The 25,730-nt window shown below is 27.3% G+C and overlaps 1 protein-coding gene across 4 annotated transcripts in view; it reads right to left on the reverse strand.

The window, feature by feature from the left end:
• Window positions 1-3,520: 3,520 nt before the first annotated feature.
• The window catches only part of LOC142333674 (uncharacterized), a 434,117-nt gene continuing 411,907 nt past the window's right edge, over window positions 3,521-25,730 (reverse strand). For 3 of the 4 annotated variants that reach the window (XM_075381088.1, XM_075381087.1, XM_075381086.1), the window contains one exon: window positions 3,521-4,721. In XM_075381088.1, coding sequence (XP_075237203.1) covers window positions 4,410-4,721 — 312 coding nt within the window. In that variant the 3' untranslated portion in view covers window positions 3,521-4,409. Of the gene's footprint in view, window positions 4,722-21,614; window positions 21,729-25,730 lie in introns of all 4 variants that reach the window. The other variant, XM_075381089.1, reaches the window with a different exon arrangement.

The raw sequence follows: 25,730 nt of genomic DNA on the forward strand, positions 1-25,730 counted from the left end.
CAAGATGATAACATCAGTAGGCCTACTAATTTCACAGTTAGTACACCATTTCAGTTTATATCATGCTATTTTATGAAAATATCAAACTATGATTTTGAGAAAAAACTGCACTGCTATATTAATTATCAATAAAAATATTTGCTTCCATATTATAAGGTAATAGTATGCAATAGAGGGGATTTTTAACAACTACATTGGAAAGATCAGTAAATGAAGATAGGAAGCGAGGAAGAAGAAGGATGATGTTAAAATATGAGGTGAAGATTGGAAACTACAAGAATTAGGACAGAAGTAGATGGAACAATAGTGGGGAAAGGGATCTGCTGTCAGGCAGAACATCAGATGATGATGAGTTGAGATTTATAAACTTAACATTGGGCATAGAAGAAATAGTTAAACATACTTAAAGTTCTCATTTGCTTAATTATATATAAATATTTTATTTAGCATCACTTATATTCTATCAGTTCTTTGAATTTGGTGAAATTAAAATTAATTAATGAAACTGGTTGTAAGAATGAAGAATTATTTGAGACATCAGCATTAAGAAGAATTTATAATAAATTTCAAGAAAGAATGAGAAAGACATTAGGAAATTATTGAAGGAAATAAAGATAATAAATTTATCTTTTCTGTACTAGTGGATGAGTTAAAAAAAAATTATTAGAATATATAAGGTATACATAAGCTAACCTTAACAATGCAGTATTTTCCAGTAATTAATTTTTAACAGAAAGTTAAAACTTCATGAAATTAATTTTTATAATGAATAAGCTATTTAACAATTGAATAATAATAACTGAATTAAATTTGAGCTATATACATTAAATAATTAATAACAAGAAAATAATGAAGAATATAACATATATAAAGTTTGTAGAATGATTAGATTAGGTACTTATTGCTAAATTAGTAAGTTAAATTAAATTATTATTATAAATATTTCTCTAAAACGATTATGTAATTTTAATTTAATATTGTACTATGTTGTAAAGTTGTTATTATTATTGTTATTAAAAATTAAGTAAGTGTCATTTTTTATGTTTCATAAAAATAATAATTCTGATCATTAACAAAACAGATTAGAAAATATTATTTTGCTTATTAAGAAAACAAAGGAAAGATTACATAATGTAATTTATTTATAATTTTATTTTTTTTTACACAACTTCATAATTTCATATATATCTTATTTATACAGAGACTAATTATGATTCAAGAAAACTTTTTAAAATATTCTGAATACTCAGATATATTCATTTTTACAATAATATATATATATATATATATATATATATATATATATATTGCCTGGGATTGACTGATGTGATATTCTTAAAATCACCAGATATCTACAGATTTTTTTGTTATACGCCTATAGCTGTATTAAGTAATGAGGGCAATAGTTTATTACATCCACAGATTACCAGGGCAAGATTTATTGTTACATTTAGGGATGAAAAAATATAAATCAGAGATTAAGACAAGGTTGTAAAATTTATCCAGTTTTATTAATATATAACACAGATGAAATTCTTTCAAATTGTTTTTACCTATTTTCTGTGTATGACTATTTATTTATTTATATAACAATCTGTTGCCAAATTACAATTAATTTTCAAGAAATAAATTTGTAACATATAGAATCAAGCTTGAATGGAATTTAAACCCAGAATCTTTCTTGGTAAAAGATAAGACATTTTGCTAATCCACGATGGAGAAACAACAATGATTTTAGGTTGAGGAAAGGCATCTTAAATTTTTTGATAAATAGAGCATAATGTCTGATATTTTACAACAAAAGTTATTTAAATTAGTAGAGTAAACGTGACAAGACATTATATTCGTTTCTATTTTCTGACTATGAGGCTGCTGTAGATTACCAGTATGAGGATTGTTAAGTTAATATCAGAAGACAAATGAAATATTTGATTATAAGGGAAGTAATGAAAAATGAAATTTTAATAACTGATCTGTGAGATCACTGCTTAAATGTAAATGTTTTTAAATATAAAAGTTGGGTTAAGTAGGTTATAACTTTCTATAAAGCATAGTGACCTCTCCCATCATATTTTCAACTAGACTTCTTACCTTATTTTGGCTACTGTCTTTGTTTTTCACTTTGAGGTTTTTGGTTCATGACCTGATCAGATATGATAGTTTTCATTCTCTATAAAAAATTATTATTATTATTTGGCCTGTTATCAACTATTATCGAACATCAGACTACTATTACATGTACAAATAAATAAAAAGTACGCAGTAGTTAATCTTTAAAAAAGGTTTTGTATTTTATGAAACATGGTATGTAATGAATAAAAAAAAAATCAAACAACTAAAATATATAAAATGTGCTATAATCTACTCAGTTATAGGTAACTTCACATAAAACAAAATTTATTCATGAAAAATGGTATAACTCTACTCAAGAATAAAACAAAACAAGAATAAACCTGTACAGGTTTATCAAGTGAAGTAGTTTCCTCTTATCTCTTCTTCTCTTGTTAAGTATTAGCTCACTGAAATATAGATTACATTTAATTCTACAAGGAACACTTCACTTTCTGTTCTTCACAAAAAAAAAAAAACTGACTATGTAATATAACATCATTACTCTTATAGAAACCAAACTTGTCTGATGATATTGGCTGCTTATATCTCTGGTGTTTTACATAAATCACAGACATAAGAAAGACTAGGACAGATTACTTAAAAACAACAATTCAATACTCCTTTCTAAGCAAAACAATGCATTATTTTATACACTGTCTCCTTTATTAGAGGAAAAAACTATAAAAATAATACATAAGATTCAGAAAGCCTTTTTATTATTCTTAAAGCTAGATGACTGGTTTTAGGCTATTAAATATTATAATAGATTTGATTTCTTTTTTTTTTTGAAATGGAAAATTTAATATAAATTTCAATAATATATTGTATAAGTTATAACATAGAATAAAAACTATGTTCTAAATTTTTACAGCCTACTATATACAAACTTACAAAAAAAATAAAATAAATAATTTATTTTTATAAATAAAAATAAGTTATTTCAAACTTAAAATTTAGATTTCAGTTTTATTTATTTTTAATTTTAAATTAATAAATAAAATAGATTATAAACAATAAATTCAACTGATACAGTACATTTTAAATATTTTATACATCACATTATATAATTTTATCTACAAATAAATATATTATTTATTAATTATAAAATCAAATAAATTTCAAAACAAATAGAACAACAGCATATTACGTAAACAAAAAAGTTAACATCTTCAATTTATTTATAATTATAAAAATAATAATAAAAATATAAATTAAGAATTTGTTGTAGTTAAAACGTTTATTTAAAAAATTATTATAAAACTTAAATGGAAGCATTTCACAAATAATATTTAATTTTTCTATTGTACTTCCATATATTTTTGATATCTAGAAATTATGTTTACATGAATATACAGTAAAACCTTGATTATATAATTTATTAATCTTATAAACTTTTTTAACCTTAATTGTCTGCTTTTAAGTGGACAGAATTTATGTCAACAATAAGATATGAATATTATTTGATATTACGTTAAATGTAATTTGTTGATATGGAATTTTATTGATATGACCTGATGATATGATCTGAATGAATTCAAAAAATACTAAATAAACAAATTTTTAAAAACTAGGGAAAAAAGTCAAACTTAATAAAAAGTCAAATAGGATACATATTAAAAAAGAACTTCAAAAGCTAAGGATTAAAGAAGAAGAGGTCTCTTTCGATAGAATGAAGATTAGAGAAGTAATTTATAATAGCAAGGTTTTTGTGAATGAAGGATGATGAATAGACAGAAGAAAATCAGGTGCGGTTCGAGAAAATGAAGGAAATATGGAAAAGAAGAAATAATATTGTCGCTTTGAAATAAAAAAAATTTAAAAAATCAATGAAAGACAGTTTAATGGCTGTTTGATTATATTATTAGTTATGAAAATGCAACCATTTTTGCTGTACAAAATCTAATGTCAAAACTACAAACAAACTAATTTAAAAAAAACTAGTGTCAAGAGTTAAATATACAATACTCTATTCTTGTATTGAGAGGCTGTCTGTCCAGGATTCCAATCCATGTATTATGATTATTGTAAGTTTTTATTTTATTAATTAATTAATTTTTATTTTACTTACTGTTTAAACTTAGTTTACTTTTCTGGCATCTTATAAATCTATGGTTTTACTGTAAAAAATATATATGTATAAATTATATACTTAAAAATTATTTAATTTAAAATGAAACAAAATAAAACAAATTATATTACATAAAATACATGAAACTGTAGGCTATGCGATTTGAAATATATATATTATAAACACAAAAAAAAAAATTATATATATAACACTTTTATTACTCCTCGTCTCACAAATATTGCTCAACAAAAGGTTTATCAGATGCAACTGATACAGAAAGTATTGGTAACTCTAAGTTATTTGGTAAATCATTATCAGAAGAATCATGTTCATGTTTCGGTGATTTCGGGACAGTTAACTGATCGGCACTTTTTGCTTTTCTGATTGTTTTAAAATTTTCGCTGCAAAATAAAGGTTCACATTCACTTCGATGCTGCGAACTAATATATATTGCTGAATTAATACGTGATCTATGTGGCATTATAAATGCTGATCTAGATCTCCAGTCAAAATCTTCTGTCAAACCGCGATGTAAATGGCGCTGTAAAAAAAAGAAAAGATAAATCAACTTTAATAATACACAGTTAAACGTATTGAAATTAATGTCCTATTATTTATATATATAGAATATACAGATGCATTTTGCACTTTCTATGAAGAAAGTATATACAGTAAAAGAGTTCAACTCATCTAGAATAAATGTGGTTACAACGAATGAAAATCCAAATAATGAGGAAATGTCATTTAGCCTAGTGATTATGAGATCACAATAAATTTGAAGTATTACATAATACTTGTGACAGAATTTTATCGCAATAAATTTGCAGTACAAAAGGTACTAGGAAAGTTTTGCAATACAATGGAACATATCATCACAAGTGGTACAAGTAAGGGCGTGTTTAGACAGGTCCCAATCTAGACTGCAGCCACTGATGTTTGCTTTTTAGATATGCTAGTGAAAAGAGGCAGTGATGGCACGGTCAAAAACTGAATATTGACCAGTTTTTCATGTGGTAAAGTGTTGATGAGTGTTTAGAGGAAATGACTTCTGTGCTTGAAGAGAATTATCCTCATTGAACAACAATATTTAGGTGGTACCGAGAGTTTGAAAGAGGTGATTTTGATCTTGAGGGCTCTTCAGGGTCACATCAGCTGTCTTCATCTGTACCTGAAGGATACGTTTCTGCAGTACAATAAATGGTTGAGACAGACAGTTGTGTGACCTACCACCAAATAGAGGTGTCTTTGGGCATTAATAGAGTAATGTGAGATTACCTTCGAGTTAGAAAGTTTAGTTTCTTTTGGGTGCCACATAACTCGACCGATACTCAGATGGTATATTGTGTTTCATGGTGCCATGAAATGCTGAAAAAGTTTGAAAATGTGAAGTCTCCCTCCCTATATGAACAATGTTGTGATAGGTGTTGAAACTGGACTGTACTATTATGATATATTGACTGAGTTAAGAACAAAGTATGGGTATATGAAGGTGAGAAGACCCCCTGACTGTTAAAAAATTCAGATCAGTGAAGAAGAGAATGGTGGTCGTATTTTTTAATGCGAGAAGAATTTCAGAATGAGTTATGTTAGAAACTCAGAAGACAGTTACATGGAAGCGGTATATACTGAGGAATGCCTGCCTAAAGTTGCTGAATCCCTCAAGAAGCTATGGCCAAACTCAAGGATGGAGATAGTTTCTTCACCACAATAACGCTTAAGCGCAACACTCCAAGTATTTCACCAGCACTGAAATAAAACTGTTAACATATCCTTTTGACAGTCCTGACCTCATTCCGTGTGACTTCGTGCTGTTCTCCCAGCTGAAGAACAGACTGAAAGGAAGGCATTCTATGAGCGATGATGAACTCCTAAAGGCTTACCACAATGAGTGTGCCCAGATCTCCGACAAAACATGGAAGGGTTTCTTTGAAGATTGGTCTCAGGATGGAGAAGTGTGTGAGTGATGGAAATTTTTTGAAAAGTTATAAAAAATAAATTCATACTGCAAAATTTTCCTAGTATCATTTGTACAAAGTACAAAAATTTATTTAAATAATTTTTTATCGATCTATTTATAATAAATTAAAATTTTATTTAAATTATCAGATCAATTTTAAAGAACAGAAAAAAAGAAAGAGATTATTCTACAATACAGCTCTTATATCACATGCATTTCTTTAAATGAGAGATTGGTGAGTTCCATGCAATATAGTGTATAACAGGTTACACTTGTATTTAAGAAACACACTCATCTAAGTGATGAATCTACAATCTTAATATATGAATGAGCAATTATAAAAAAAAATTAATTTCATTCAGTGTGCTTCGTAATACTACACTTTTTTAAAATAAAAAAAAGCTGGCGAAGTGTTATAAAACTTTTCCGGCTAATAGTAGTAAAAGCTAAAAGAGTTAAAACCAACAAACAAAAAACAGAATATATATTTTTTAAAGGTGTGGAATAAATTTTAAGTAAAACTTTCTAAAATTATTCATACATAGGTTAAGCTTAACAAATTTTCTAAACTAAAGTTTTCTCTAAATTTAACACCTCCCTCAATAAATAAATTTTTCTGAAAATTTTCAGTAAAACTTTTCTGCATTTTCAATCCACAGTCTATAATTTAGCTCCATACATGAAGTATAAACTTTCAAAAAATGTTTGAAAAATAGTTAAACTGAAGGGAGATATAGAAAAAGAACAAAAAAAAACATATATTTCAATATTATAACTGGTGGGGGTTGATTTTTTAACATTTCTTCTTTTGGTAAAAACATCTTTTAATAAAATTTTCTCTAAAATTCCTCTGAAGACAAGATTGTTTTTTTTTTCAAGATAATCCACCCAACAAATTTTGAAAAAAAAAATTAATTTGATCAATGTATCTCACACAAAGAAATATTTGAAGAAAATTGGTTTGGTCAGTCCTGAGAAATAAGGCCAAAAGCAGTGCGATGGACATGATGGACATACAGGTGTGTAAATATGAGACTGGAATTTGCCCATAGATGGCCTAGCTGTTAATGTAGTTACCGTCAAACTGCATCTTTGGCGCCATTTTCTTTCTTTGACAGCTGACAAAGATTTTCAACTCACAATACAATTTTCATATAACAGCATAGTTTTAATTAGCGCTGAACATGTCGAGTTTTGTACCTACAAACTACGATTTGCAGACAACATTAATTTTCATTCATAAATTCGTGGCATTCATAAATTGTCAGAGAGATGGGAAAAATATATAGCTAGCGATGGATAATATTTGGGATAAAATATTTTTTATCATTTTCATACAATAAACGTATATTTTCTATACAAAAATTTCAGTTTCATATTTACACACCTGGTATGTAGTGCATACATACATATGGTTTAGATGAATTAGTTGGACCCTAAAATGTAAAGATTTGCAAAAAAAGACACAATACACCATTTTTGACATATCACCATACTCCCCCCTTAAATAAAACTATTCTAGCTATTCGATGAGAAAGTAAAAATTACATCATACTTATGAAATAAAATAAGGTTCTGAAATTTTACAGAAAATTAATATAAAAATATATTATTTTAAAATTTCCTGATGCTGAATCAGTCTAGATAATCTGATTATCTGGGTAAATAGGATTGTAATGTATAAACCAACATTCACCTCACATTACTGCTTTAATAGTCTTAAAAAAAAATTGACTGCCATAGTAATTTGTCAAGATGTTTTTAACTGGTCATGAGATTCCAACTGAAGGCTTACATAACATCAATATCAGGCCATGTTGTTAATCCTCATTTGTATGACATGGAGACTGCATGGCATCTCATTTTGTATGTTATTTTATATACACATACACATGCTTGCCACATTCTAACTTAAAAATTGATATATATATACTTATGTTCTGTTATGTTAATTTTTAATGGATTATAATTTTTTTTTAATTTTTAGTAACTAAATACAGGTTTTAATGAATAAAATTTTAGTTTTTACTGTCTATCTATTAAAATTTAAAATAATCTAAGTTATAATGAGTGTACATGAGAGCTTGAGCTGCAGATGGTATGAATCCATCATTCAAATAATCTATGATACCCTCTCAAGAATAAACAAGACAGTTGTATTTGTATTGATCCCAGGTTATTATGACATCATCGGGAACAAACAGACTAATGAGGCTGTCAAGAGAGTGACAACAAAAGGACTTCATGAAGATAGTCCGTGTGTGTCAAACTACGAACTCAGTGAAATAAGTACTGGCTGTTCCACAGCCTTACATGGCATCCGGGAGAACGTGTTTGAGAAACCTTTTATCCTGAACAATAGAAGAGACTAAGTCATCCTAACACGGCTGAGGATTGGACACACAAAGCTAACCCACATCCGTCTATTTGGCTCTCCTCAGTAGAACTGTGAGGCATGCAATGTAAAATTGTCTGCAAACAACTTACACATATATTGCCAAATGTTCAGGTCTATTCGAAAGCAATTAAACCTGGATTCGGATGTGAAGTGTTAACTTAACCAGAAGAAATACACCGGTTTCTCTGTGATAGTAGGACGAAGAACTTAATTTAGTCACAAGATCCCTTATGGAATACTGTTGGGCAGTGAAAATAGAGTAGTGGTGATGTTCCATTATCTATTACCCATTTACTATTCTTGCTTTAGTTTGTGTTTATTATACAATAAACACAAACTAAAGCATATGTTTGGTGTATATGTTTAATTATTTATGATCATGTAGTTTTATTTAAGTCGCTAATGATTGTTATAGTTAATGGGAATATAGATAAACGATGGAAAAAAAATTAAGTCATTGTATCACAAGTTACAATGATCCACCAAATCTGAAAGAAGTAAAGTATGCTCAGTGACATTCCAAGAATGCATACTAAGGACTCAGTACTAGGACTTCTATTAAAAAAAATACATTTTCTTTCAATTTTATTTATTAGTCAGCAGTAATTATTATTACACAACCTATTTTGATAAATGTAATATTTTTCACATATGTAAATTTTCTTTTATACACATATATTTTACATACAGTAGTTTATTAATCTTACAAAAAAAATTATATATTGATAACATATTTTGTTATATAAATTATTAGTTGATAAAGCTCACTGTGTTTTTATGCAGGTACTTTATTTATTTGTGAATATTGAGAAATTACATATTTCATCTAGTGACAATCGAGGTAAATATAAATAAAAATTAATCCCATAGCAATTAAACAGCAAGAATCTCGTATCAGTGTGTGTAAATTGGACCAATTTTGAATAAGAAACTATATTATTAAGTTTAAGGGCACCTAGTACCCTATTTTATTTTGTATTTTTGATTATTTAAAATGTTATTTTATGCATATAAAACACTTAAATAAGGAAAAAAAAAATGTTTCAGTGGAAAATTTGATTTTTTTGTTAAGCACTACTCACTGAAAAATCCGAAGTTTGAAGGTTTTTCTAAAGATTATTTGTTTTTTGTTGGCACTGTCTAGTTATTATGTAAGGGAAATTTAGTGTTTATGTGAGGAAATTTTGGTCCTATTCAGAAGCAGATGGGCTCACAATTCTGAAAACTCCATGGAGACTTGAAGAATGTTGCATTAGAAGATGGTAAAGAAATTACAGGAAAAGGTCAACTGACAGATAACTAACTTATCATTGAAATTCAGGGCTGCTATGTGTTGCTATAAGAAAAAAAAATCCCTTTCGGCACACCAGAAGCGGAGGTAGATTTCACCGGTGCTAAATAGGGGATAAAAAAGATTTCCACCTTAAAGTTAAGAAAACCTACAAATTTACTCAATACAACAATGGTTGCATGTGAAAAAAAGTTTCACATATTTAGCTTATGACAAGCCCCATCTTCTTACAATTCCAGCAAAAGTTTGGTCATTTCTTGCCATAGGGGTTGGTCATATCAAAGATTGTTTCAGACAAAAGTTTTAGGTAATGTTTAGAGGAATAACAAACATTTTAAACTGATTCGATATTGTGCCTATTAAGGGGGTCTTTGAAACCCCATTTTTTCCATCCCCTGGGCCAATGGCTGGCGATGTCAAAAAACCTTACTTAGATAAGTTTTCTTATCCAAAGAATAGTAGGAACTTTAAACGAATTTGATATTTTACTTAATAAGAATGTTATAGCGATATTTTGTTTTTTCAAAAAAGCCCCCTCTTTCCACGGTCCACATGGTCAGATTTTGCTAATTAACAATCTCGACCGAGATTTTGGGTCGTTATATTTTATGTATCAATTTGAAAGTGACTGGCACAAAATTAGCAGTATCATGTTCACAAGACAGTGAAATATATATATGTAAACTTTTGAACCGACAGTGGTTTTGGGTCAGGAGGATGTGAAACGCGAGGATATGTGAAAATTTTCTGGAAGTTGATTGGTACCCATTACAATAGGTAGGTTTCTTATGAAATCTACCTAATACACATAGTACATTGCATGAAGCATGAAATGTGAGCTATTTATTTTCATAAAATCTCGGCAGATGAACACCCTTTACATGGGCTTTGTCCAAATAATGAAAATACATGGTGTAAATATAATCTAGTTAAAATAAATAGTCGGCCTCCATGGTACAAGTGGAAGCATCTCGGCCTTTCATCGGGCATCCCAGGTTCAAATCCTGGTCAGGCATGGCATTTTCACACATTACAAAAAATTGTCATTCATCTCTTCCTTTGAAATAATACCTAACGGTGGTCCTGGAGGTAAAAAGAAAAATATATATTCACATAAATCACCTATACCTAGACCAATCGCAATAATAATAAAACAAATTTTTTAAGGTTTTGCTGTTATTTCTCTTCTAAGAAAATGTTTGCATAGTTTCATGCATAACTCCAATTAATCTTATAACAATGTTTTATGGTCCAGAGTATCAAAACGTGTTTTTGTATGGTTGAAAGCTTTATATTGTGGTGCTTATGATGCTGCCTGAACATACAATAATGGGAGTGCAGGATGTGTTAACGTTATTCAAAACTTTGGAATGGAACCAGGTGAAAACATTTTGTGCGCATTGTAAAAAACGGACTATCAGTGAATAAAAAGTGCTGATAAGGAAGCAAAAATAATTTATTTACATGGAAATAAGAAATACATCAAAAGTACTCGACCAGAATATAGGACGATGAGGAAGAAAACCTAGAAAATGCAGAATATGGTGCTGGGGTGCATTGTCCTGAGGTAAGTGATGTTTTTAATCATTTTCTGAAAATTGAATGCTTTTTAACTAAAAACCCATTATCTCATGATCCGCTTGAAGTAGGAAAATGAAATCTTTACAATGTGTTTGTGTATGTAAGGCATAGCTGCTGAGTTTTTTAAGATCTAATGATCTATATTTTCTAAGATACATAACTTTTTATGTAAAAAATCAGCTTCAAAAACATATATGTCTGGACATAGTTTTTTTTTTGATCAAAATTAAATCAATTTTATTTACCCCATTCCAGTATTATACAATACTACAGAAATAGAAAATATAACACCCTAACTAGTGCTTAACATATAATTAAATATTTAGTCGTATTGTAATTTATTCAAATAAAATAAAATAAATACTTGAAGTAATATTAATTTAATCTACCCCATTAATAATTTCCTACAGTAGTATAGATATAGATAACATATAATGTTGTAATGAGCGCTTAACAATAATTGAACATATGGTTTTGTTGTATTATGCTCTGCTGGTGTCCTTAACAGGAAATAGATAAGATGCTGCTACCTTTTCATTGCAGGTGTTAGACATCTCTAGTGAAACCACTGCGGGAGTAGTGAGGGGTGAAAAGCTTAAAACGTTATAAAAGGTTAAAATTTTGGAACATTTGGGAATATTATAGAATATTTTAGAACACTATTACATTTTGAAAATTTGTAGAGCTTCATAACAGTTTCTAGAATGTTTTGAAAGGTTTTACATCATTTTTAAAGATTATTGCATTTTGAAATAAGAAGAAAGATAAAAAGTGTTTACAGGCAAGCATTGGAAGATTAATCTGTCGTTGCAGCCTTGAATACTGTTGTGTTGTAATTTGAAAAGTGTGTTTATTTGAATGGATGTAGTACATTTGTACGTATTTGCATACTTGCAAAAGTTAATTGTGTATCGCAACAATTTGTATGTATATATATATATATATATATATATATATGTTTTCGTATACAACTTATGGATGTCTTATAACAACTTTCTTGATGTTCAGGGCAGGATTAATTAATTAATTTAAAAAAATAAAATTAAAAATTTAATTAAATTGTACATATCTGTATAGTTCGATAAGTTACTTGAGTATGGTACATTTGTACAAATTTTTATACATACATTAGTTGTACTGTATATAAATTGTATAAATATGAGTTTAAAATACATATTCTTTCTTTAAACTCCTTGTGTTTTCATTCAAATTGTACTATAGTAAGGTAATAAACAGGATACATTTGAAAAGTTAAATTCAACATAAAGGAATGCAAAGGAGATTATATATATTGTGGAAATTTATTGACAATTTATGTAAAAATAAAATGGATGGGACTACAAAGAAATTACGACTCCAAGCAACACAAGGTATATAAGCAAGTTATATCTAAAATAAGAAATTACTTTTACTCTAAAACAGAATAATATTTATTGCTACTTATTTTTCATTAAAAAAATTTAATTCATATGTCTTAAAAATAGTTGACCAAACATAATTCTATATTTATTTATATAATAACATATTTTTTATTATAAATCATAACTTGCGTGTAAAAAATAAAAAAAATAATAATAAGCAACTAAAAGTTAATATGATAGTACTAATTTATTTAAAAATATTGTGCAGTAACAACCAATCAGATAAATGAGTCATCACATGATTATCTGCCCTTATGCAGGTCTCTAGTGTCACGTCCATCTCCATTATCCTCTATTCCCAGCTAAAATTTCAAGATCTTGATAACTCCTGCTATCTTGAGATGAACTGTAATTTTAGTATTTCTCTTATCTTTCTCTTTTTGCACCTTTTACTGATTGTTTTAATTAATTCTCTCATATCCAGCCAGTTAGTTTTTCTACTTTGAATTTTTTCTGATTAAGCTTCTACTCTAGTTAACTTAGTAGAACTACTCTAGTTAGTACTTCTTTAATTTTCTCTTTGTTTGTTTACATAATCTTCTTCCTCTTTCTACAAATTTTAAATGCTAGCAGCGTTTTTTTTCTCTTACTATTCATTCATGTTTCACATCCATACAGAAAAGTAACACTTCACATGACGCTTCTTAAATTCTAAACTAAAACTGACATAATAACAATTTCTTTTATCAAATTCTTCCTTAGCTTTTGTTTTTATTTCATCTTCACATTTGTAATCTTTCCTTAACTCGGTATAGTAAGTCAAAATTTTGTAAGCGTATTTTTGATGCAGGTCAGAAGAGGGTATTTCAGATTCAGATGAGGGAACTAAACAGTTGCAGCTTAAACATATGGTAAAACCAAAACTTGTGCTCACCTGAGTGTATCTATGCATTTATTTTTTTTGTGGCAGCAGAAGCAACTGACATATGGCTTCTTATCTTTCGCCGACTGTTTAAGAAAATATTGTTTGTTGTTGGCAGTACTGAAAAATACTGTTGCGAGTTATTAAAAAATACAATTTTTTGTTGTACTACTGAATAATAATAAGCCCAGTTAAAATGCAATGCAAATGTCACGGTCAAAAAATGCAAGATAATTAAAGAAGAACATCACATAACGGTTCATTTTCCTCCCTGTCTCAAATACTCTCGCTAAATCCGCTCACCAACACCAATATGTACCCAAAGGCAAGCAAAATAGATTACTGCTTATCAACCAACTATGCTTACAAACCTTAAGAATATATTTAAATACTATGCATCGTTTTACTTGTTACTGGGCTTATCGCCAATATTCCAAATGAGCTAAGATATTATAAAAACATTAACAAACTGCTGGTAGCATAAAGAATTAAAATGTACCAAAATTTATGTACAATTTAAAAAATAAGTTGTTTAAACTTTTTCATAAATCTTGAAAGTTCATTAAGAATCTCAATACGTAAATTGTTTTAATATACCAAAGTAATATTCAGGAACTATTATAGTGACTTGTTATAAACAAATTAACACCGGTATAGTCTACAAGACAATACAACAGTGGTTAAATTTTTTTGAGGCCTACATTAATTTAATTTTAGTCTCTATGAAAATATATTTTTGATACACTAGTCACCTAAATTGGCAGATTAAAATTTCCTGGATATTTTCTGTTAAAATCAAAAATACATAATATATTTATTGTATATTAATTGTATACCAATTAATTAAATATACTGAAAAAAAACTATATTAGCGCATTAATTATTTGAATACAATCGATATAAAAAAATGTGTTAAGATCTGTGTGTAGGAGAACTTTCTTGTGTTCATTCTGAAGCAAACACTTGCTATTTTAACTTCAATCAATGAGAAGGTTTTCAATTCCACCTGTGTTTTTTTTTTACAATTAATGGTCTTACTATTCGTCAAATCTTTGAAAAACTGATGACTTCATTTTTAAATGAAATTCCTCTGATGGTTGTATTATACGTCTTTCTAGATAACTTGGGGGTAATAATTTTTTAAACCAAAAATTTGTAAAAATTGTTCATTTTTAAATAATTTTCAAGAATGATGTCATATAGACTGTTATAAGAATATACAAGTTGATGTAATTTTAATATTTAAAGAATTTTCATGTGAACGTTCAAGAATCATGAAAATTAATTGGAGAACTTAGCGTAACAAAATCCCACAATAGAGAGAGCCTTGACTCATATTCAGTAGACATCTCTTTACAATGTTTCTCTTTAAACCTTTCCATAAGCCAAAGATTTCATATCTTTTTGTTTTTATGAACATTTTTTTTCATGTACACAGCATTTTTGTAGGCTTATACAATTTTATCTGAAAAAATCAAGTTGAAAAAACAAAACCAACTTTTAAAAAAACGATTTGAAGGTAAAAAATAATACAATCTCATTTCTTTAAATTTTGATGATTTGAAGATGATACTGAATTAAGTTAACTTGTTTTTAATATGGTTCTGACAGTCAAAATTTAAATTGAAAAATATACTCTATTTTTTATTTTTTTGGTAATTGGATCTATATATATTTTTAAACAGTTTATTTATTTGAGATAATGCAAAAGAAAGCTTTTTCTTTTTGTTTTGTTTTGATGAATTAATTCACCACAGAAATTTGAAGCTTACACATCAGATTATTGAAATGAAATTTAATAATGTATGAAAATTGTTAAGCCTGACTGGGATTCAAACCCAGGACCTCCCGAATGAAAAGCCAAGACGCTGCCACTCTGTCACAGAGATATTCTAAACATCATATTAATGATTATATAATTTATGCATTATATTAATAATATTTTATATAAAATTAAATGTTGTACATCATTTGAGATATTTTTTCCAAATGAACAAACTGAAAAATTCTCAAATATAATTAAAAGGAAAAGACTTCAATTTTATGGCCACCTTTTTTAGATTGGATAATGATAGATTAATAAAGAAAACTTTTGATCACTTCACAAATAAAAAAATGGAACTAAAATAGTTTGCAGAAATATCTAAAGATATAAAAGAAAATCAAAAATATCTGCAGAAGATAAAATAAAAAATGTGAAGGGATTCCAGAACAAATTCCCTCCCAAAAAAAGGAGCTAAATGGACAAAAGAAAGAATAAAAAACTATTCAGAAAGAATGAAAAAAAATGTCGGAAAAGATTAATAGAAACAAAAAAAAGGTAAATAAAAGTTGGTTGAAAACTAAAAGTGGAACCTTTAAAGTTTAAAAGGAAACTTTATGAACTTAATAGAGAAATTTCAAATAAAAATCTAATACAAGAGAAAGTTTTTGATAATACTATTATTAATATTATTTTTGACGACATAGCCCTCTACAATCATTATTAAGTAAAAAATATACCAACAATAGGCAGTGAAACTGTACATCAGCATTACCCGTAACATTTTTCACTTATTGTTCAGCGAAGACTAGATCATTTAACAAAGTTTTAGCCGTTGAATTTTATTTTACTTCCATACCAATCAATTTCCAGCATGTAACTCCTTGAGATATTCCAGGTAACAAAGAATCATCATGATACAATGTGAAGCAGTTTATTATCTTATCCAGGACCTTATTACTACAAAATATTTATAATGATCAACCACATAAACATTGTTACAGAACATGTAAAATCCCTGAATTTGAATTAAAAAAAAGTGCATTGTGATAATTAAAAATATACTATAAACGCTAAAATATGTTCTTAAATTTGAATCTTCTAAGTATCAATAACAGGAAAAAATTTAATTAAATGAATAGAAATTCAATTTATTTCATTGTTATTGATATTTAATAAATTAAATACATTGTGCAATAGTGAATAGAAATAATAAATTATTGGATTATGTTTTGTAAAATAAAAAATAAACATTCTAACCAACAATATACTTGAAAATTTCAAAAAATTATTCATGAAATAACTATAAAAGTGTATAAAACATGCTCTACTTAAACATTATTAAAAGGGTGATTAACCTGTTATGAATTAGATCAAAGTTAAATGGATTAGATTCATTACGTACATTTCTACATTTAAAAAAAAAACTTTCTTGTGGTAATTCCAGTCACATCACTTCCTTTCCAGGTGAGCAACCTTTCTGAATTGTACTGTTCCAGAACTTTTTGGCTAATTTCAACCCGACAGGTTTTTACATTTTTTTTTTTATAACAACAATAGTTATTTCAATACAAAACCAAATCTGAGACGGTGAGGGTAAATGAAAAGGGAACATAGACACACTCAATAATACCCAAACTTAGCTAAGTTTGCTTGTTTCAAAGTGAAAACTTTCTTTATGTAATATTTGTATTATTATTTTGTTATTGTAATATTTTTGTATTATTTCATTTGTGTAATATTTGGCCGACTGTTGTACAAACATTACTGAAGAAGGTATTTGTATGATCTTACCATTTCATTTTTTGTTTTCATTTTCCAGAATCGAACAAATTGCATTATACAGAGGAAATAAAAAATTTGTCAGTCTTAATGCATCAAAATGCAAGGCAACTACATCCAAAAATAAATAAAAAATTCAAAAGATATCGTGTTTTTATTTGTCAGGCTGAAAACCTTCTGAAAACTTATTTCATAATCAAATCAATCAATAAATTTATTTTAATTTTACAGTGAACGATTATAAAAAATAATAATTGTGATTTCTACTGCGACTTCTACTGTGAATTTACAGAGAAAAAAGATTTTAACTTACATCGTCAGTCACCTCGTACAGCTGTTAGGATTATAATTATATAATAATTATTTGATAATAATTTTATTTTAATAATTTAATATTTATTAAAACTAATTTTAACGTCGGTGTACTAAACCTCTAGAAGGGATCTGGTGGATGGTTGTTGATCTATTGTGTAGTTTTCATTTCATAGGACAAATGAACGATTTTTATAAAACTTGAGATTTTATGAATGGTTCTTTATTCTCTTGGGGAAATGAAATTTTATTACAAGTATATTGTAACAAAAATATATTGGTCAATAATTTTTTTATTCAGATTCTAGGTTATAATACCTCAATCTCCTACAGAATTGTTTGTATGATAAGCAAAATTAATTTCTTGCAACTGATGTTTGCATATCATGTTCTAAGCATCCTTTTTCAGATCAGGCTCATCATCCATTTCTATTTTTAAAAATTTATTTATTCTTGATTTAGGTTCTGAATATTTTAGTCAGATACTTGAATGTACTGAGATGAGGATGCAGTTAGTTACTTGTACATCCTAGGTACGATCTGATCATATATTTTCTACCATAATATATAGTTATTATAAGAAATTTACCCAGAGCAACCTGATCCAAGAGTGGGCAAAAAAATTTATTTATCCGATAAAAAATAAAGAAAAAATTATGTTTTACTATATAATTCTAGAACCTAGTTATTAATAATCTCAGCCGTAAATTTTCTGGATATATTTATGTAAGACAGAACATCAGGCCAATAACAAATAACAGTAACTAATGGGGATGCTAATACATTTTGTATCGTGTGAAAAACACCACATCTAACTGGGACTCAAACCCAGAACCTCTGGATGAAAGGCAATGTAACGTTATTATTCTGCCATGATGATTGGTAATGTTATTTAGTACATGAATTTTTCTTAGAAGGAGAACTGAGAACCATACTGTGGACTCTCGGTTAAATTAAATTATCAAGTGACAAATTATAATAAAAAAAAACAGATTACACTATTTTAAATACATCAATAACCAAAATGGTACCTTTCAAAGTAAATTAACCTTAACATAAAGAAGAGGATAAATTTAATTATTTTTAAACTAGTTAACACTTTTATTCAAGAATATTTTATATACAGTAAGATACTGATTTTCAGGATGTCCAACTATTCAGACTGTAGTCAGCACTAATCAAAATAATTAATATACTATTTAAAAAAAATTAGAATACTATTCAAATAAGGTTTTGCTTCAACAGGAAATGTATTTTAATCAATGTTCGTTTTTACTAGGCATTTTAATTGAATTTTTTTCAATTCATATAGTACAAAATATACGTAAATTTAGACCAGTTTAATAAAACTAATTATAAAATTAACTTCTGAAAAGGTTGATGGAAACACATTAACTGGACAATCATGAACTATGATGTAATGTAATGATTTGTATACAGGGCATTACAAAGAAAAAGCTAAAGAGTGTTTGTCTAAGGTATTGGACAGGTTAGTGCATAAAAAATAATGAAATTCTACATAGATCCTTTGATTGTGTTCACAGATTGACAGATTCAACAATTACACACCCAAAACCAATATTAAAACAAATACAAATTACATATTTTTTTAAGAAATAGTGTTTCAAAGGTATGTTTTGATAATTGAGTGCAACTAAGTTTTATTGTTACATGTATTGTAATTTTTCCAATCTTTTGTAATTTTTAAGAAATTATATTTTTTATAACAAACAGCAGATAAACCAAATTTTTCTTTTATATGTATTTTTATGAGCTTTTTCTTATACATTTTTTTTAATAAGTCTTTATAATAACATTTTTTTTATAAAACAGTTTTAATTTTTTTCAGATAATTTTTTTTCAGGTAAATTCTGTTTTTTGTATTAGTAAATTTCTACTAATGGATTTTTTAAAAAGTTTTACTACACCTATTTATTATTAAATTGTATGTATATTCTGAGTGTCTTTTTAATTTTACTGAAATGCATTAATTTTTTTGTCTTTTTATTAATACCCATTAAGTGTTCCATTGTATATATAGTAGTAAGCATATATATTGTAAGCAGATAAACAATATCATACCTTGAGAAAATCTTCAATGCTCTAAGCAATAAATAATGTTAAAATTATTTATTGCTTAAATAAATTTAAATTATTTATTAATTAAATAAATTTAAATTATTTATTAATTAAATAATTAAAATAATCCTGTTAACAAAAAAATATTTATTTAACAGGAATTAAAACTACTCTTAATTATATAAAATGATATTATCAAACGAAAATTAATATCAAATTTCTTTTCCAGACCACTGGGCTGATATAATGGATAACTCGTCGCAAATCATTATTTAACAGCTGATTTTCAAAGTTGAAGATTCTGAAGTACAAATTCTGGGAAAACCTAATTGCTTTTATACAGGTTTGAATACTAGACAATGGATACTGATGGACTTTGGTGGTTGGGGTTCAATTAACCACATGTCTCAAGAATGTTGGACTGAGTCTTTCAAGACTACACACCTTATTTTTATACATATTTGTTTTGATTGTGTTCCATGGATCTTCTCAAAAATAATAATCTTCTGTATTGTAATTGATTATTTTAAAATATGTTTGCTTACCTCATAAATAATAAGGGAATGATCATTAAATTGTAAATCTTTGAAAACTGTCAATACATTTCTTATATACAGGATGAGCATTTTAAAATAGAATAAAGAAAAATTAATTAAAAACAAAAAACCTTGAATTTTCTGAATCCTGTTCAACATATACATAAATATGTGCTCAACTTATTTTCTTTAATGGCTTCTGATTTGTGAATTATTTTCTTTTTTTTATATTTAATATCTTCGTGTATTACTTTAATATTATTAAATATTTACATTTAAAATAATTAATATGAACTTTAATCGCATCTATTTTTTATCTTATAATTATGTATTCTACGATGCTGATCTGATCAAACCTTCATAGTTTCCCTTTAATCATCCAGGAAAACTCTGGGGTCAGTTCCTTTTTTTATTTATGGATTAGTGTATTTATCCATTTCTGACATGATTTTATATTATAAATTGTTATGTACCAATTGGAATACAAGATGAAGTTATTTATTTACATTATAAAGTATATAATCATACAATGAAAACAAAAAAAAAAAAAACAACAAAATAATTTATAATTGTGTTTTTAAATCATGATGAAAATTAAAAAAAAAATGTTTATACAATAAGTTTAATTTGGTCTTAAAATTAAAAGTTAATAATCTTGTGTCTGAACAACTAACTTAACCTTAACCAAATTTTACAATAAAATATCTTTAAAAAAAACTTCTTTGTGACTATCCTTAACACTCAATGATTACAAAGACATCTGAAAACATTTTGTTATACAGTTTAGTTTGTTACAAATATTTAAATTTTAAATTAATCTCACCCCTGACCATTATGGACAAGAGAATACCAAATAATAATATTGTATAACAATCACCTCTCATCATCACGGTTAAAAATACAATAGAAATCATAATTTTTAACATAATTATAATATATATGTTGTACTCACAGCAGAATAGATTAGTCTTAACGAATGGAAGAAGTATCTTGATGAACCGACCTAATTCATTAAATTTTTTATTCGAAAAAAAATCTTACTTTATAAAAAAATATTAATATTTTCATAAAAGGATGTGAAATATGAAAATGTGATTAAATTTAAAGAAAATAAAATTGTGAAATATATGTGGTTATATTATGAAAAATAAAACAAATATAAATATATAAAAAAATATTAATTAAAAAACACGTGTTGATATTATATGTGGTTATAATACAATATGTATTTAAAATATAATTTTACAGTTATTAAATATGCTGTGACAGTGTACGCATTATTTTTTACTTGTATATAAAACTACAATTCATGAAGAAAATTATGTATTTAAGTGTAAGAGAAAAAATATATATTAAAAAAAGTGTTTATGGTATAAAATATATAACAATAATAATATGTATAATAAAAAATATAATTTATTTTTAAAGAAATGAAATTAATAATGTTCCTTACAATCCGCTAGGCATCAGCGCGGTGTAACAGCGCAAATCGGCAGTTGCAGTCCCGACTATGATGCTGTGGAGGTGGGGGCAACTTGAAACAGTGATCCAGAATACAGCAAGCACCCTATAAGTGCAAATTGACCCTCAGTTTGTGCAAAAAAAATTATTTCATTGTAAAAGAAAAAAATTCCCTATTTATAATATAAAAAATACCTAACCTTTACTTAAAAAAATAATTTTTATTAAAAAAAAAAATAATTTTGATTAGAAATAATAAATAATTATAACATTATAATATTCCAGTATGATAATTAATATCATCTATTTATATAACTTTTTATTAAAAAAAAATGTTACACATTTTTAATACTAAATCTTTCTGTCATGATTCATTTCTCCACTCATGTACTTTCCATATCTCGCTACTGTTATTCTTTTTTTTCTTCTTATATTCTAATAATATGTAATTAATTTCTATTTTATTTTATAATTTTTTTAAATTAATATATTAAAAATTATATTTATTTATAAATCGGATATCAAAAAAAGAACTTGTTAAAAAGAGGTATAAAATTTCATGAAATATGGAAATTTAAACTTGTTTAATATGTTTATATTTCCATGAATGTAAATATAAATTGTAATTTATATTTACAAACTTCTGTAAATATAAATTATTACAATTTAATTTGTTAATGCTTGGATTTATATATTTGTAACCACTTGTTTTGTTAGTTTGTTGTATGAACTCGTACATTTTGTTTGTTGTTTGAAAGCAACAATTTTTTTTTGTGAAAACGCTGACAGCTTTGTACAATTATTATTTTTGTGTATTTTATATTCTATAAGTACAGATGGATAAGTCTTTACTGTGTACCAAATATTTTATGTAAAATATTAATTGTCGCTAAAAGATTGCAGTACAAGTTCTTTTCTTACCAAAGTTTAATTAAGGATATATTCCTCAGCATTTAAATAATAAGAAACCGTGCAAGATCTCCTGACAATTAAAGCACAAGGGTTAACTTATTTATAAAAATTATAAGTGTTTTAAATCTGTATAGCTAGGTTAAATAAAAATTTACTGTTATTTATTATATTTAATGTAGGATGAACTTTGTAGTCGGAACTCTATTTAAAAAAAAAACTTTCTGACGTAATCTCAGTTACCAGTTACAACATACATCTTTACAAAAATTAAGAAACTTCTCCTCTGTAAATATAAATTAATACAATTTAATTTGTTAATGCTTGGATTTATATATTTGTAACCACTTGTTTTGTTAGTTTGTTGTTCGATCTCATACATTTTGTTTGTTGTTTGTAAGCAACAGTTTTTTTTTGTGAAAACGCTGACAGCTTTATACAATTATTGTTTTGTGTATTTTATATTCTATAAGTACAGATGGATAAGTCTTTATTGTGTACCAAATATTTTATGTAATGTGTTTTTCATTAGAAGAAATGTCAATTGTCAGACGTAAACTATAAATATTAAATTTTATAATAGATATAAGAAAACCATTTATTTATTTATTAATAAAATAAGATTATTCAGAATTTTAATTAAAGATTTATATAATTTAATAAAATTATTATTTTTAATTTAATTAAAACAATTAGAAGTTTGTATATCAGTTGCTAAGTATAAAGTTGCTAACTATAAGTTTGCTCTCAGTTGCTAATGACTAGGGAAATAGATTGATAACATGTATTACAAAGAATAGAGAAGGGGTTAAGCACTTAAGGTCCTACATCTCTTAAAAACTGTAAACTTATCTGGATGATATAAAGGTGAAGGAGACAAATTTGTGACTCAGGAATACAGACAGCTAAATCCTGAAGCACAATCCAGCATAATTGCATAATACGCAGATGATGCAGAATGTGAAGACATATTGCAGATGAGGTATGCTCATTACAAAACATCAGAAATGAGTGTGGCTTAAAAGATATTTGTTCAGAAGACACAGGATTTTCTGCGGAAAATACCCGTTCAAAAGTAAGTGGAATGATATCGAAGCAACTGACTAGCTTCCATTATTTGGTTGAGCAGTATCTTTTATATATAACCAGGATGTGATAACTAAACGCTTAATAAGTTTAAGCGTATTTTTGAAATGAACCTGAAAATCCTAAAGCATAAAACCACAAGAGAAACTACAGTGAAGTTCTATATGACTGTGGCAGTAATGATTTGGATAATGGAAGTAGAACATGGACACTCAATAAAGAAGAAAGGTCGAGTCAGAGCAGTAGAAATGAGATTCCTTAGAGCAGTGCAGGCCTGCAGACGATCTTAATATTTTCTATTTTGTATAACTGTTATACAAACTATGAATGAAATTATTGAGACAAATTTTAAAGATTTTATTCTGAGGAAAAAGATAAAACACAAAATAGAGATTGTTATAGATGTTTGGATTGTATACAGGAGGCTAATCGATGATTACCTTAACCAGTAATTGAGTATTTACATATTTATAGGGAAAAAAATAGAAAGTAAAATTAATTAAAATTTCATGAAAAACTAATAAATGTAAAGTTGTTTTAATTATATTGGATTAATAACTACTATTAATTTAATAAAAACAATTTTTTTAATGAGTATTTTTGTGAAATACAGATACTAATTACATATTACCTAGATCATGCTATAAACTACATTAACAAGATGCCCAAAGAGGTTTATGATTAAGTGCTTTATATTGTGTTAATACAACACTATTATGACACCTATGGTGCATTTAATCGGAATTTAATCCTATCAATAGTGAACGAGCTTAATAAGCAATTAGCAACTAATATTCTATATTCAACTAATATTCTTAATACAATAAATTCAATTCTGTCTCTTCTATATTGGATAGAATAAATTTTTTTATATCGTAAAAAATAATCATTAATTTGACTCGTCTCAATAGGAAAGGCCTGTAGCATGGATACCTGTTACACCAAAGATTACAGGTTCAGTTCCTGAATAGTGTCTGGAAAATTTATAGCAAGTCAAACCAACCCATCATTGTTACTTAATAGCTGATACAACTTACAGAAAAAAAAAAAAAAAATACAATTTGTTCATTATTGTTAGTTCAGTGTTGTTTTGATCTGTGTATGTTTGCATGCTAACATACAAGAATGATTAAAAGCCAGTTGTAATCACACTTTCAGAATAAAATTAACTTAACTCTCATTGGGTCCTAAGCAAATTAATAAACTACCCTAATAAAGATAGTACCTCTATGGGTTTATTATCTTTTATTTGTCGTTTCTTTGATTAATGTCACAGCATCGGGTAAACTAATGGCTACCTGGCTATTATATGACAGGTTCCACCTCTCATATAATAGTGGAATTTAATATAATTAGCAGGACAGTATTTATTTTTGAGGTTCATTAAAAAAAAAAAATATAGCAATCGGAATTCACTTGGGGCAAGATCTGGTGAATGAGGTACCTGTGGTAGTACTGAAAAGCGTTTTGAGGTTAAAAACTGCTGTACAGATGATGGAGTATGAGATGGCGCATCATCTTGAAGAAACAAACTCGTACCAATGTCTGAACAAACATGGAGGGCTTGGGTGGTCCTTCTTGGCAAATATAAAGATTTTAGATCTCGATATTTTCACAAAGTTTGGACAGTGAAGAGGGATTCCTGGCAATCCTTTGTGCATGAACAGGGGAACAAGGATCCCTGGGGAGTTGTGTATAGGGTCTTGGGACACAAACGACAAAAGGACATTCTTCTGTCTCTTGATCTGGCTCAATGTAATTTCAGACACGTCTGAAATTTTGCACAGACTACTTGACGATTTACTGCCTGATGATACTGAAGTTGGTGAGACCGCATACTATCAGCGGATAAATGCGTGAGGCTGCTCAGTTTTGCAAGGGTGCAGTCTCCTTGGAGATTACTGAGGCCGAATTGCATCAAGCTATCTATAGTCTAGATAGAGTTAAGGTTCTTGGCTTTGATGGGATAATGGCGGAGCTCCTTGTTTTCTTGTTAGAGGTAAGTGTGAGAATTATCACACGAGTTTTTAATAAATTCTTGTTTGGAGAATACTTCCCATAGTGTTGGAAGAACGGGATTGTGAAATTATTGTTTAAAGGTGGTAACAAGGAT

The sequence above is a fragment of the Lycorma delicatula genome, chromosome 13, assembly GCF_047948215.1.
Source record: "Lycorma delicatula isolate Av1 chromosome 13, ASM4794821v1, whole genome shotgun sequence".
In the NCBI taxonomy this organism is placed as follows: domain Eukaryota; kingdom Metazoa; phylum Arthropoda; class Insecta; order Hemiptera; family Fulgoridae; genus Lycorma; species Lycorma delicatula.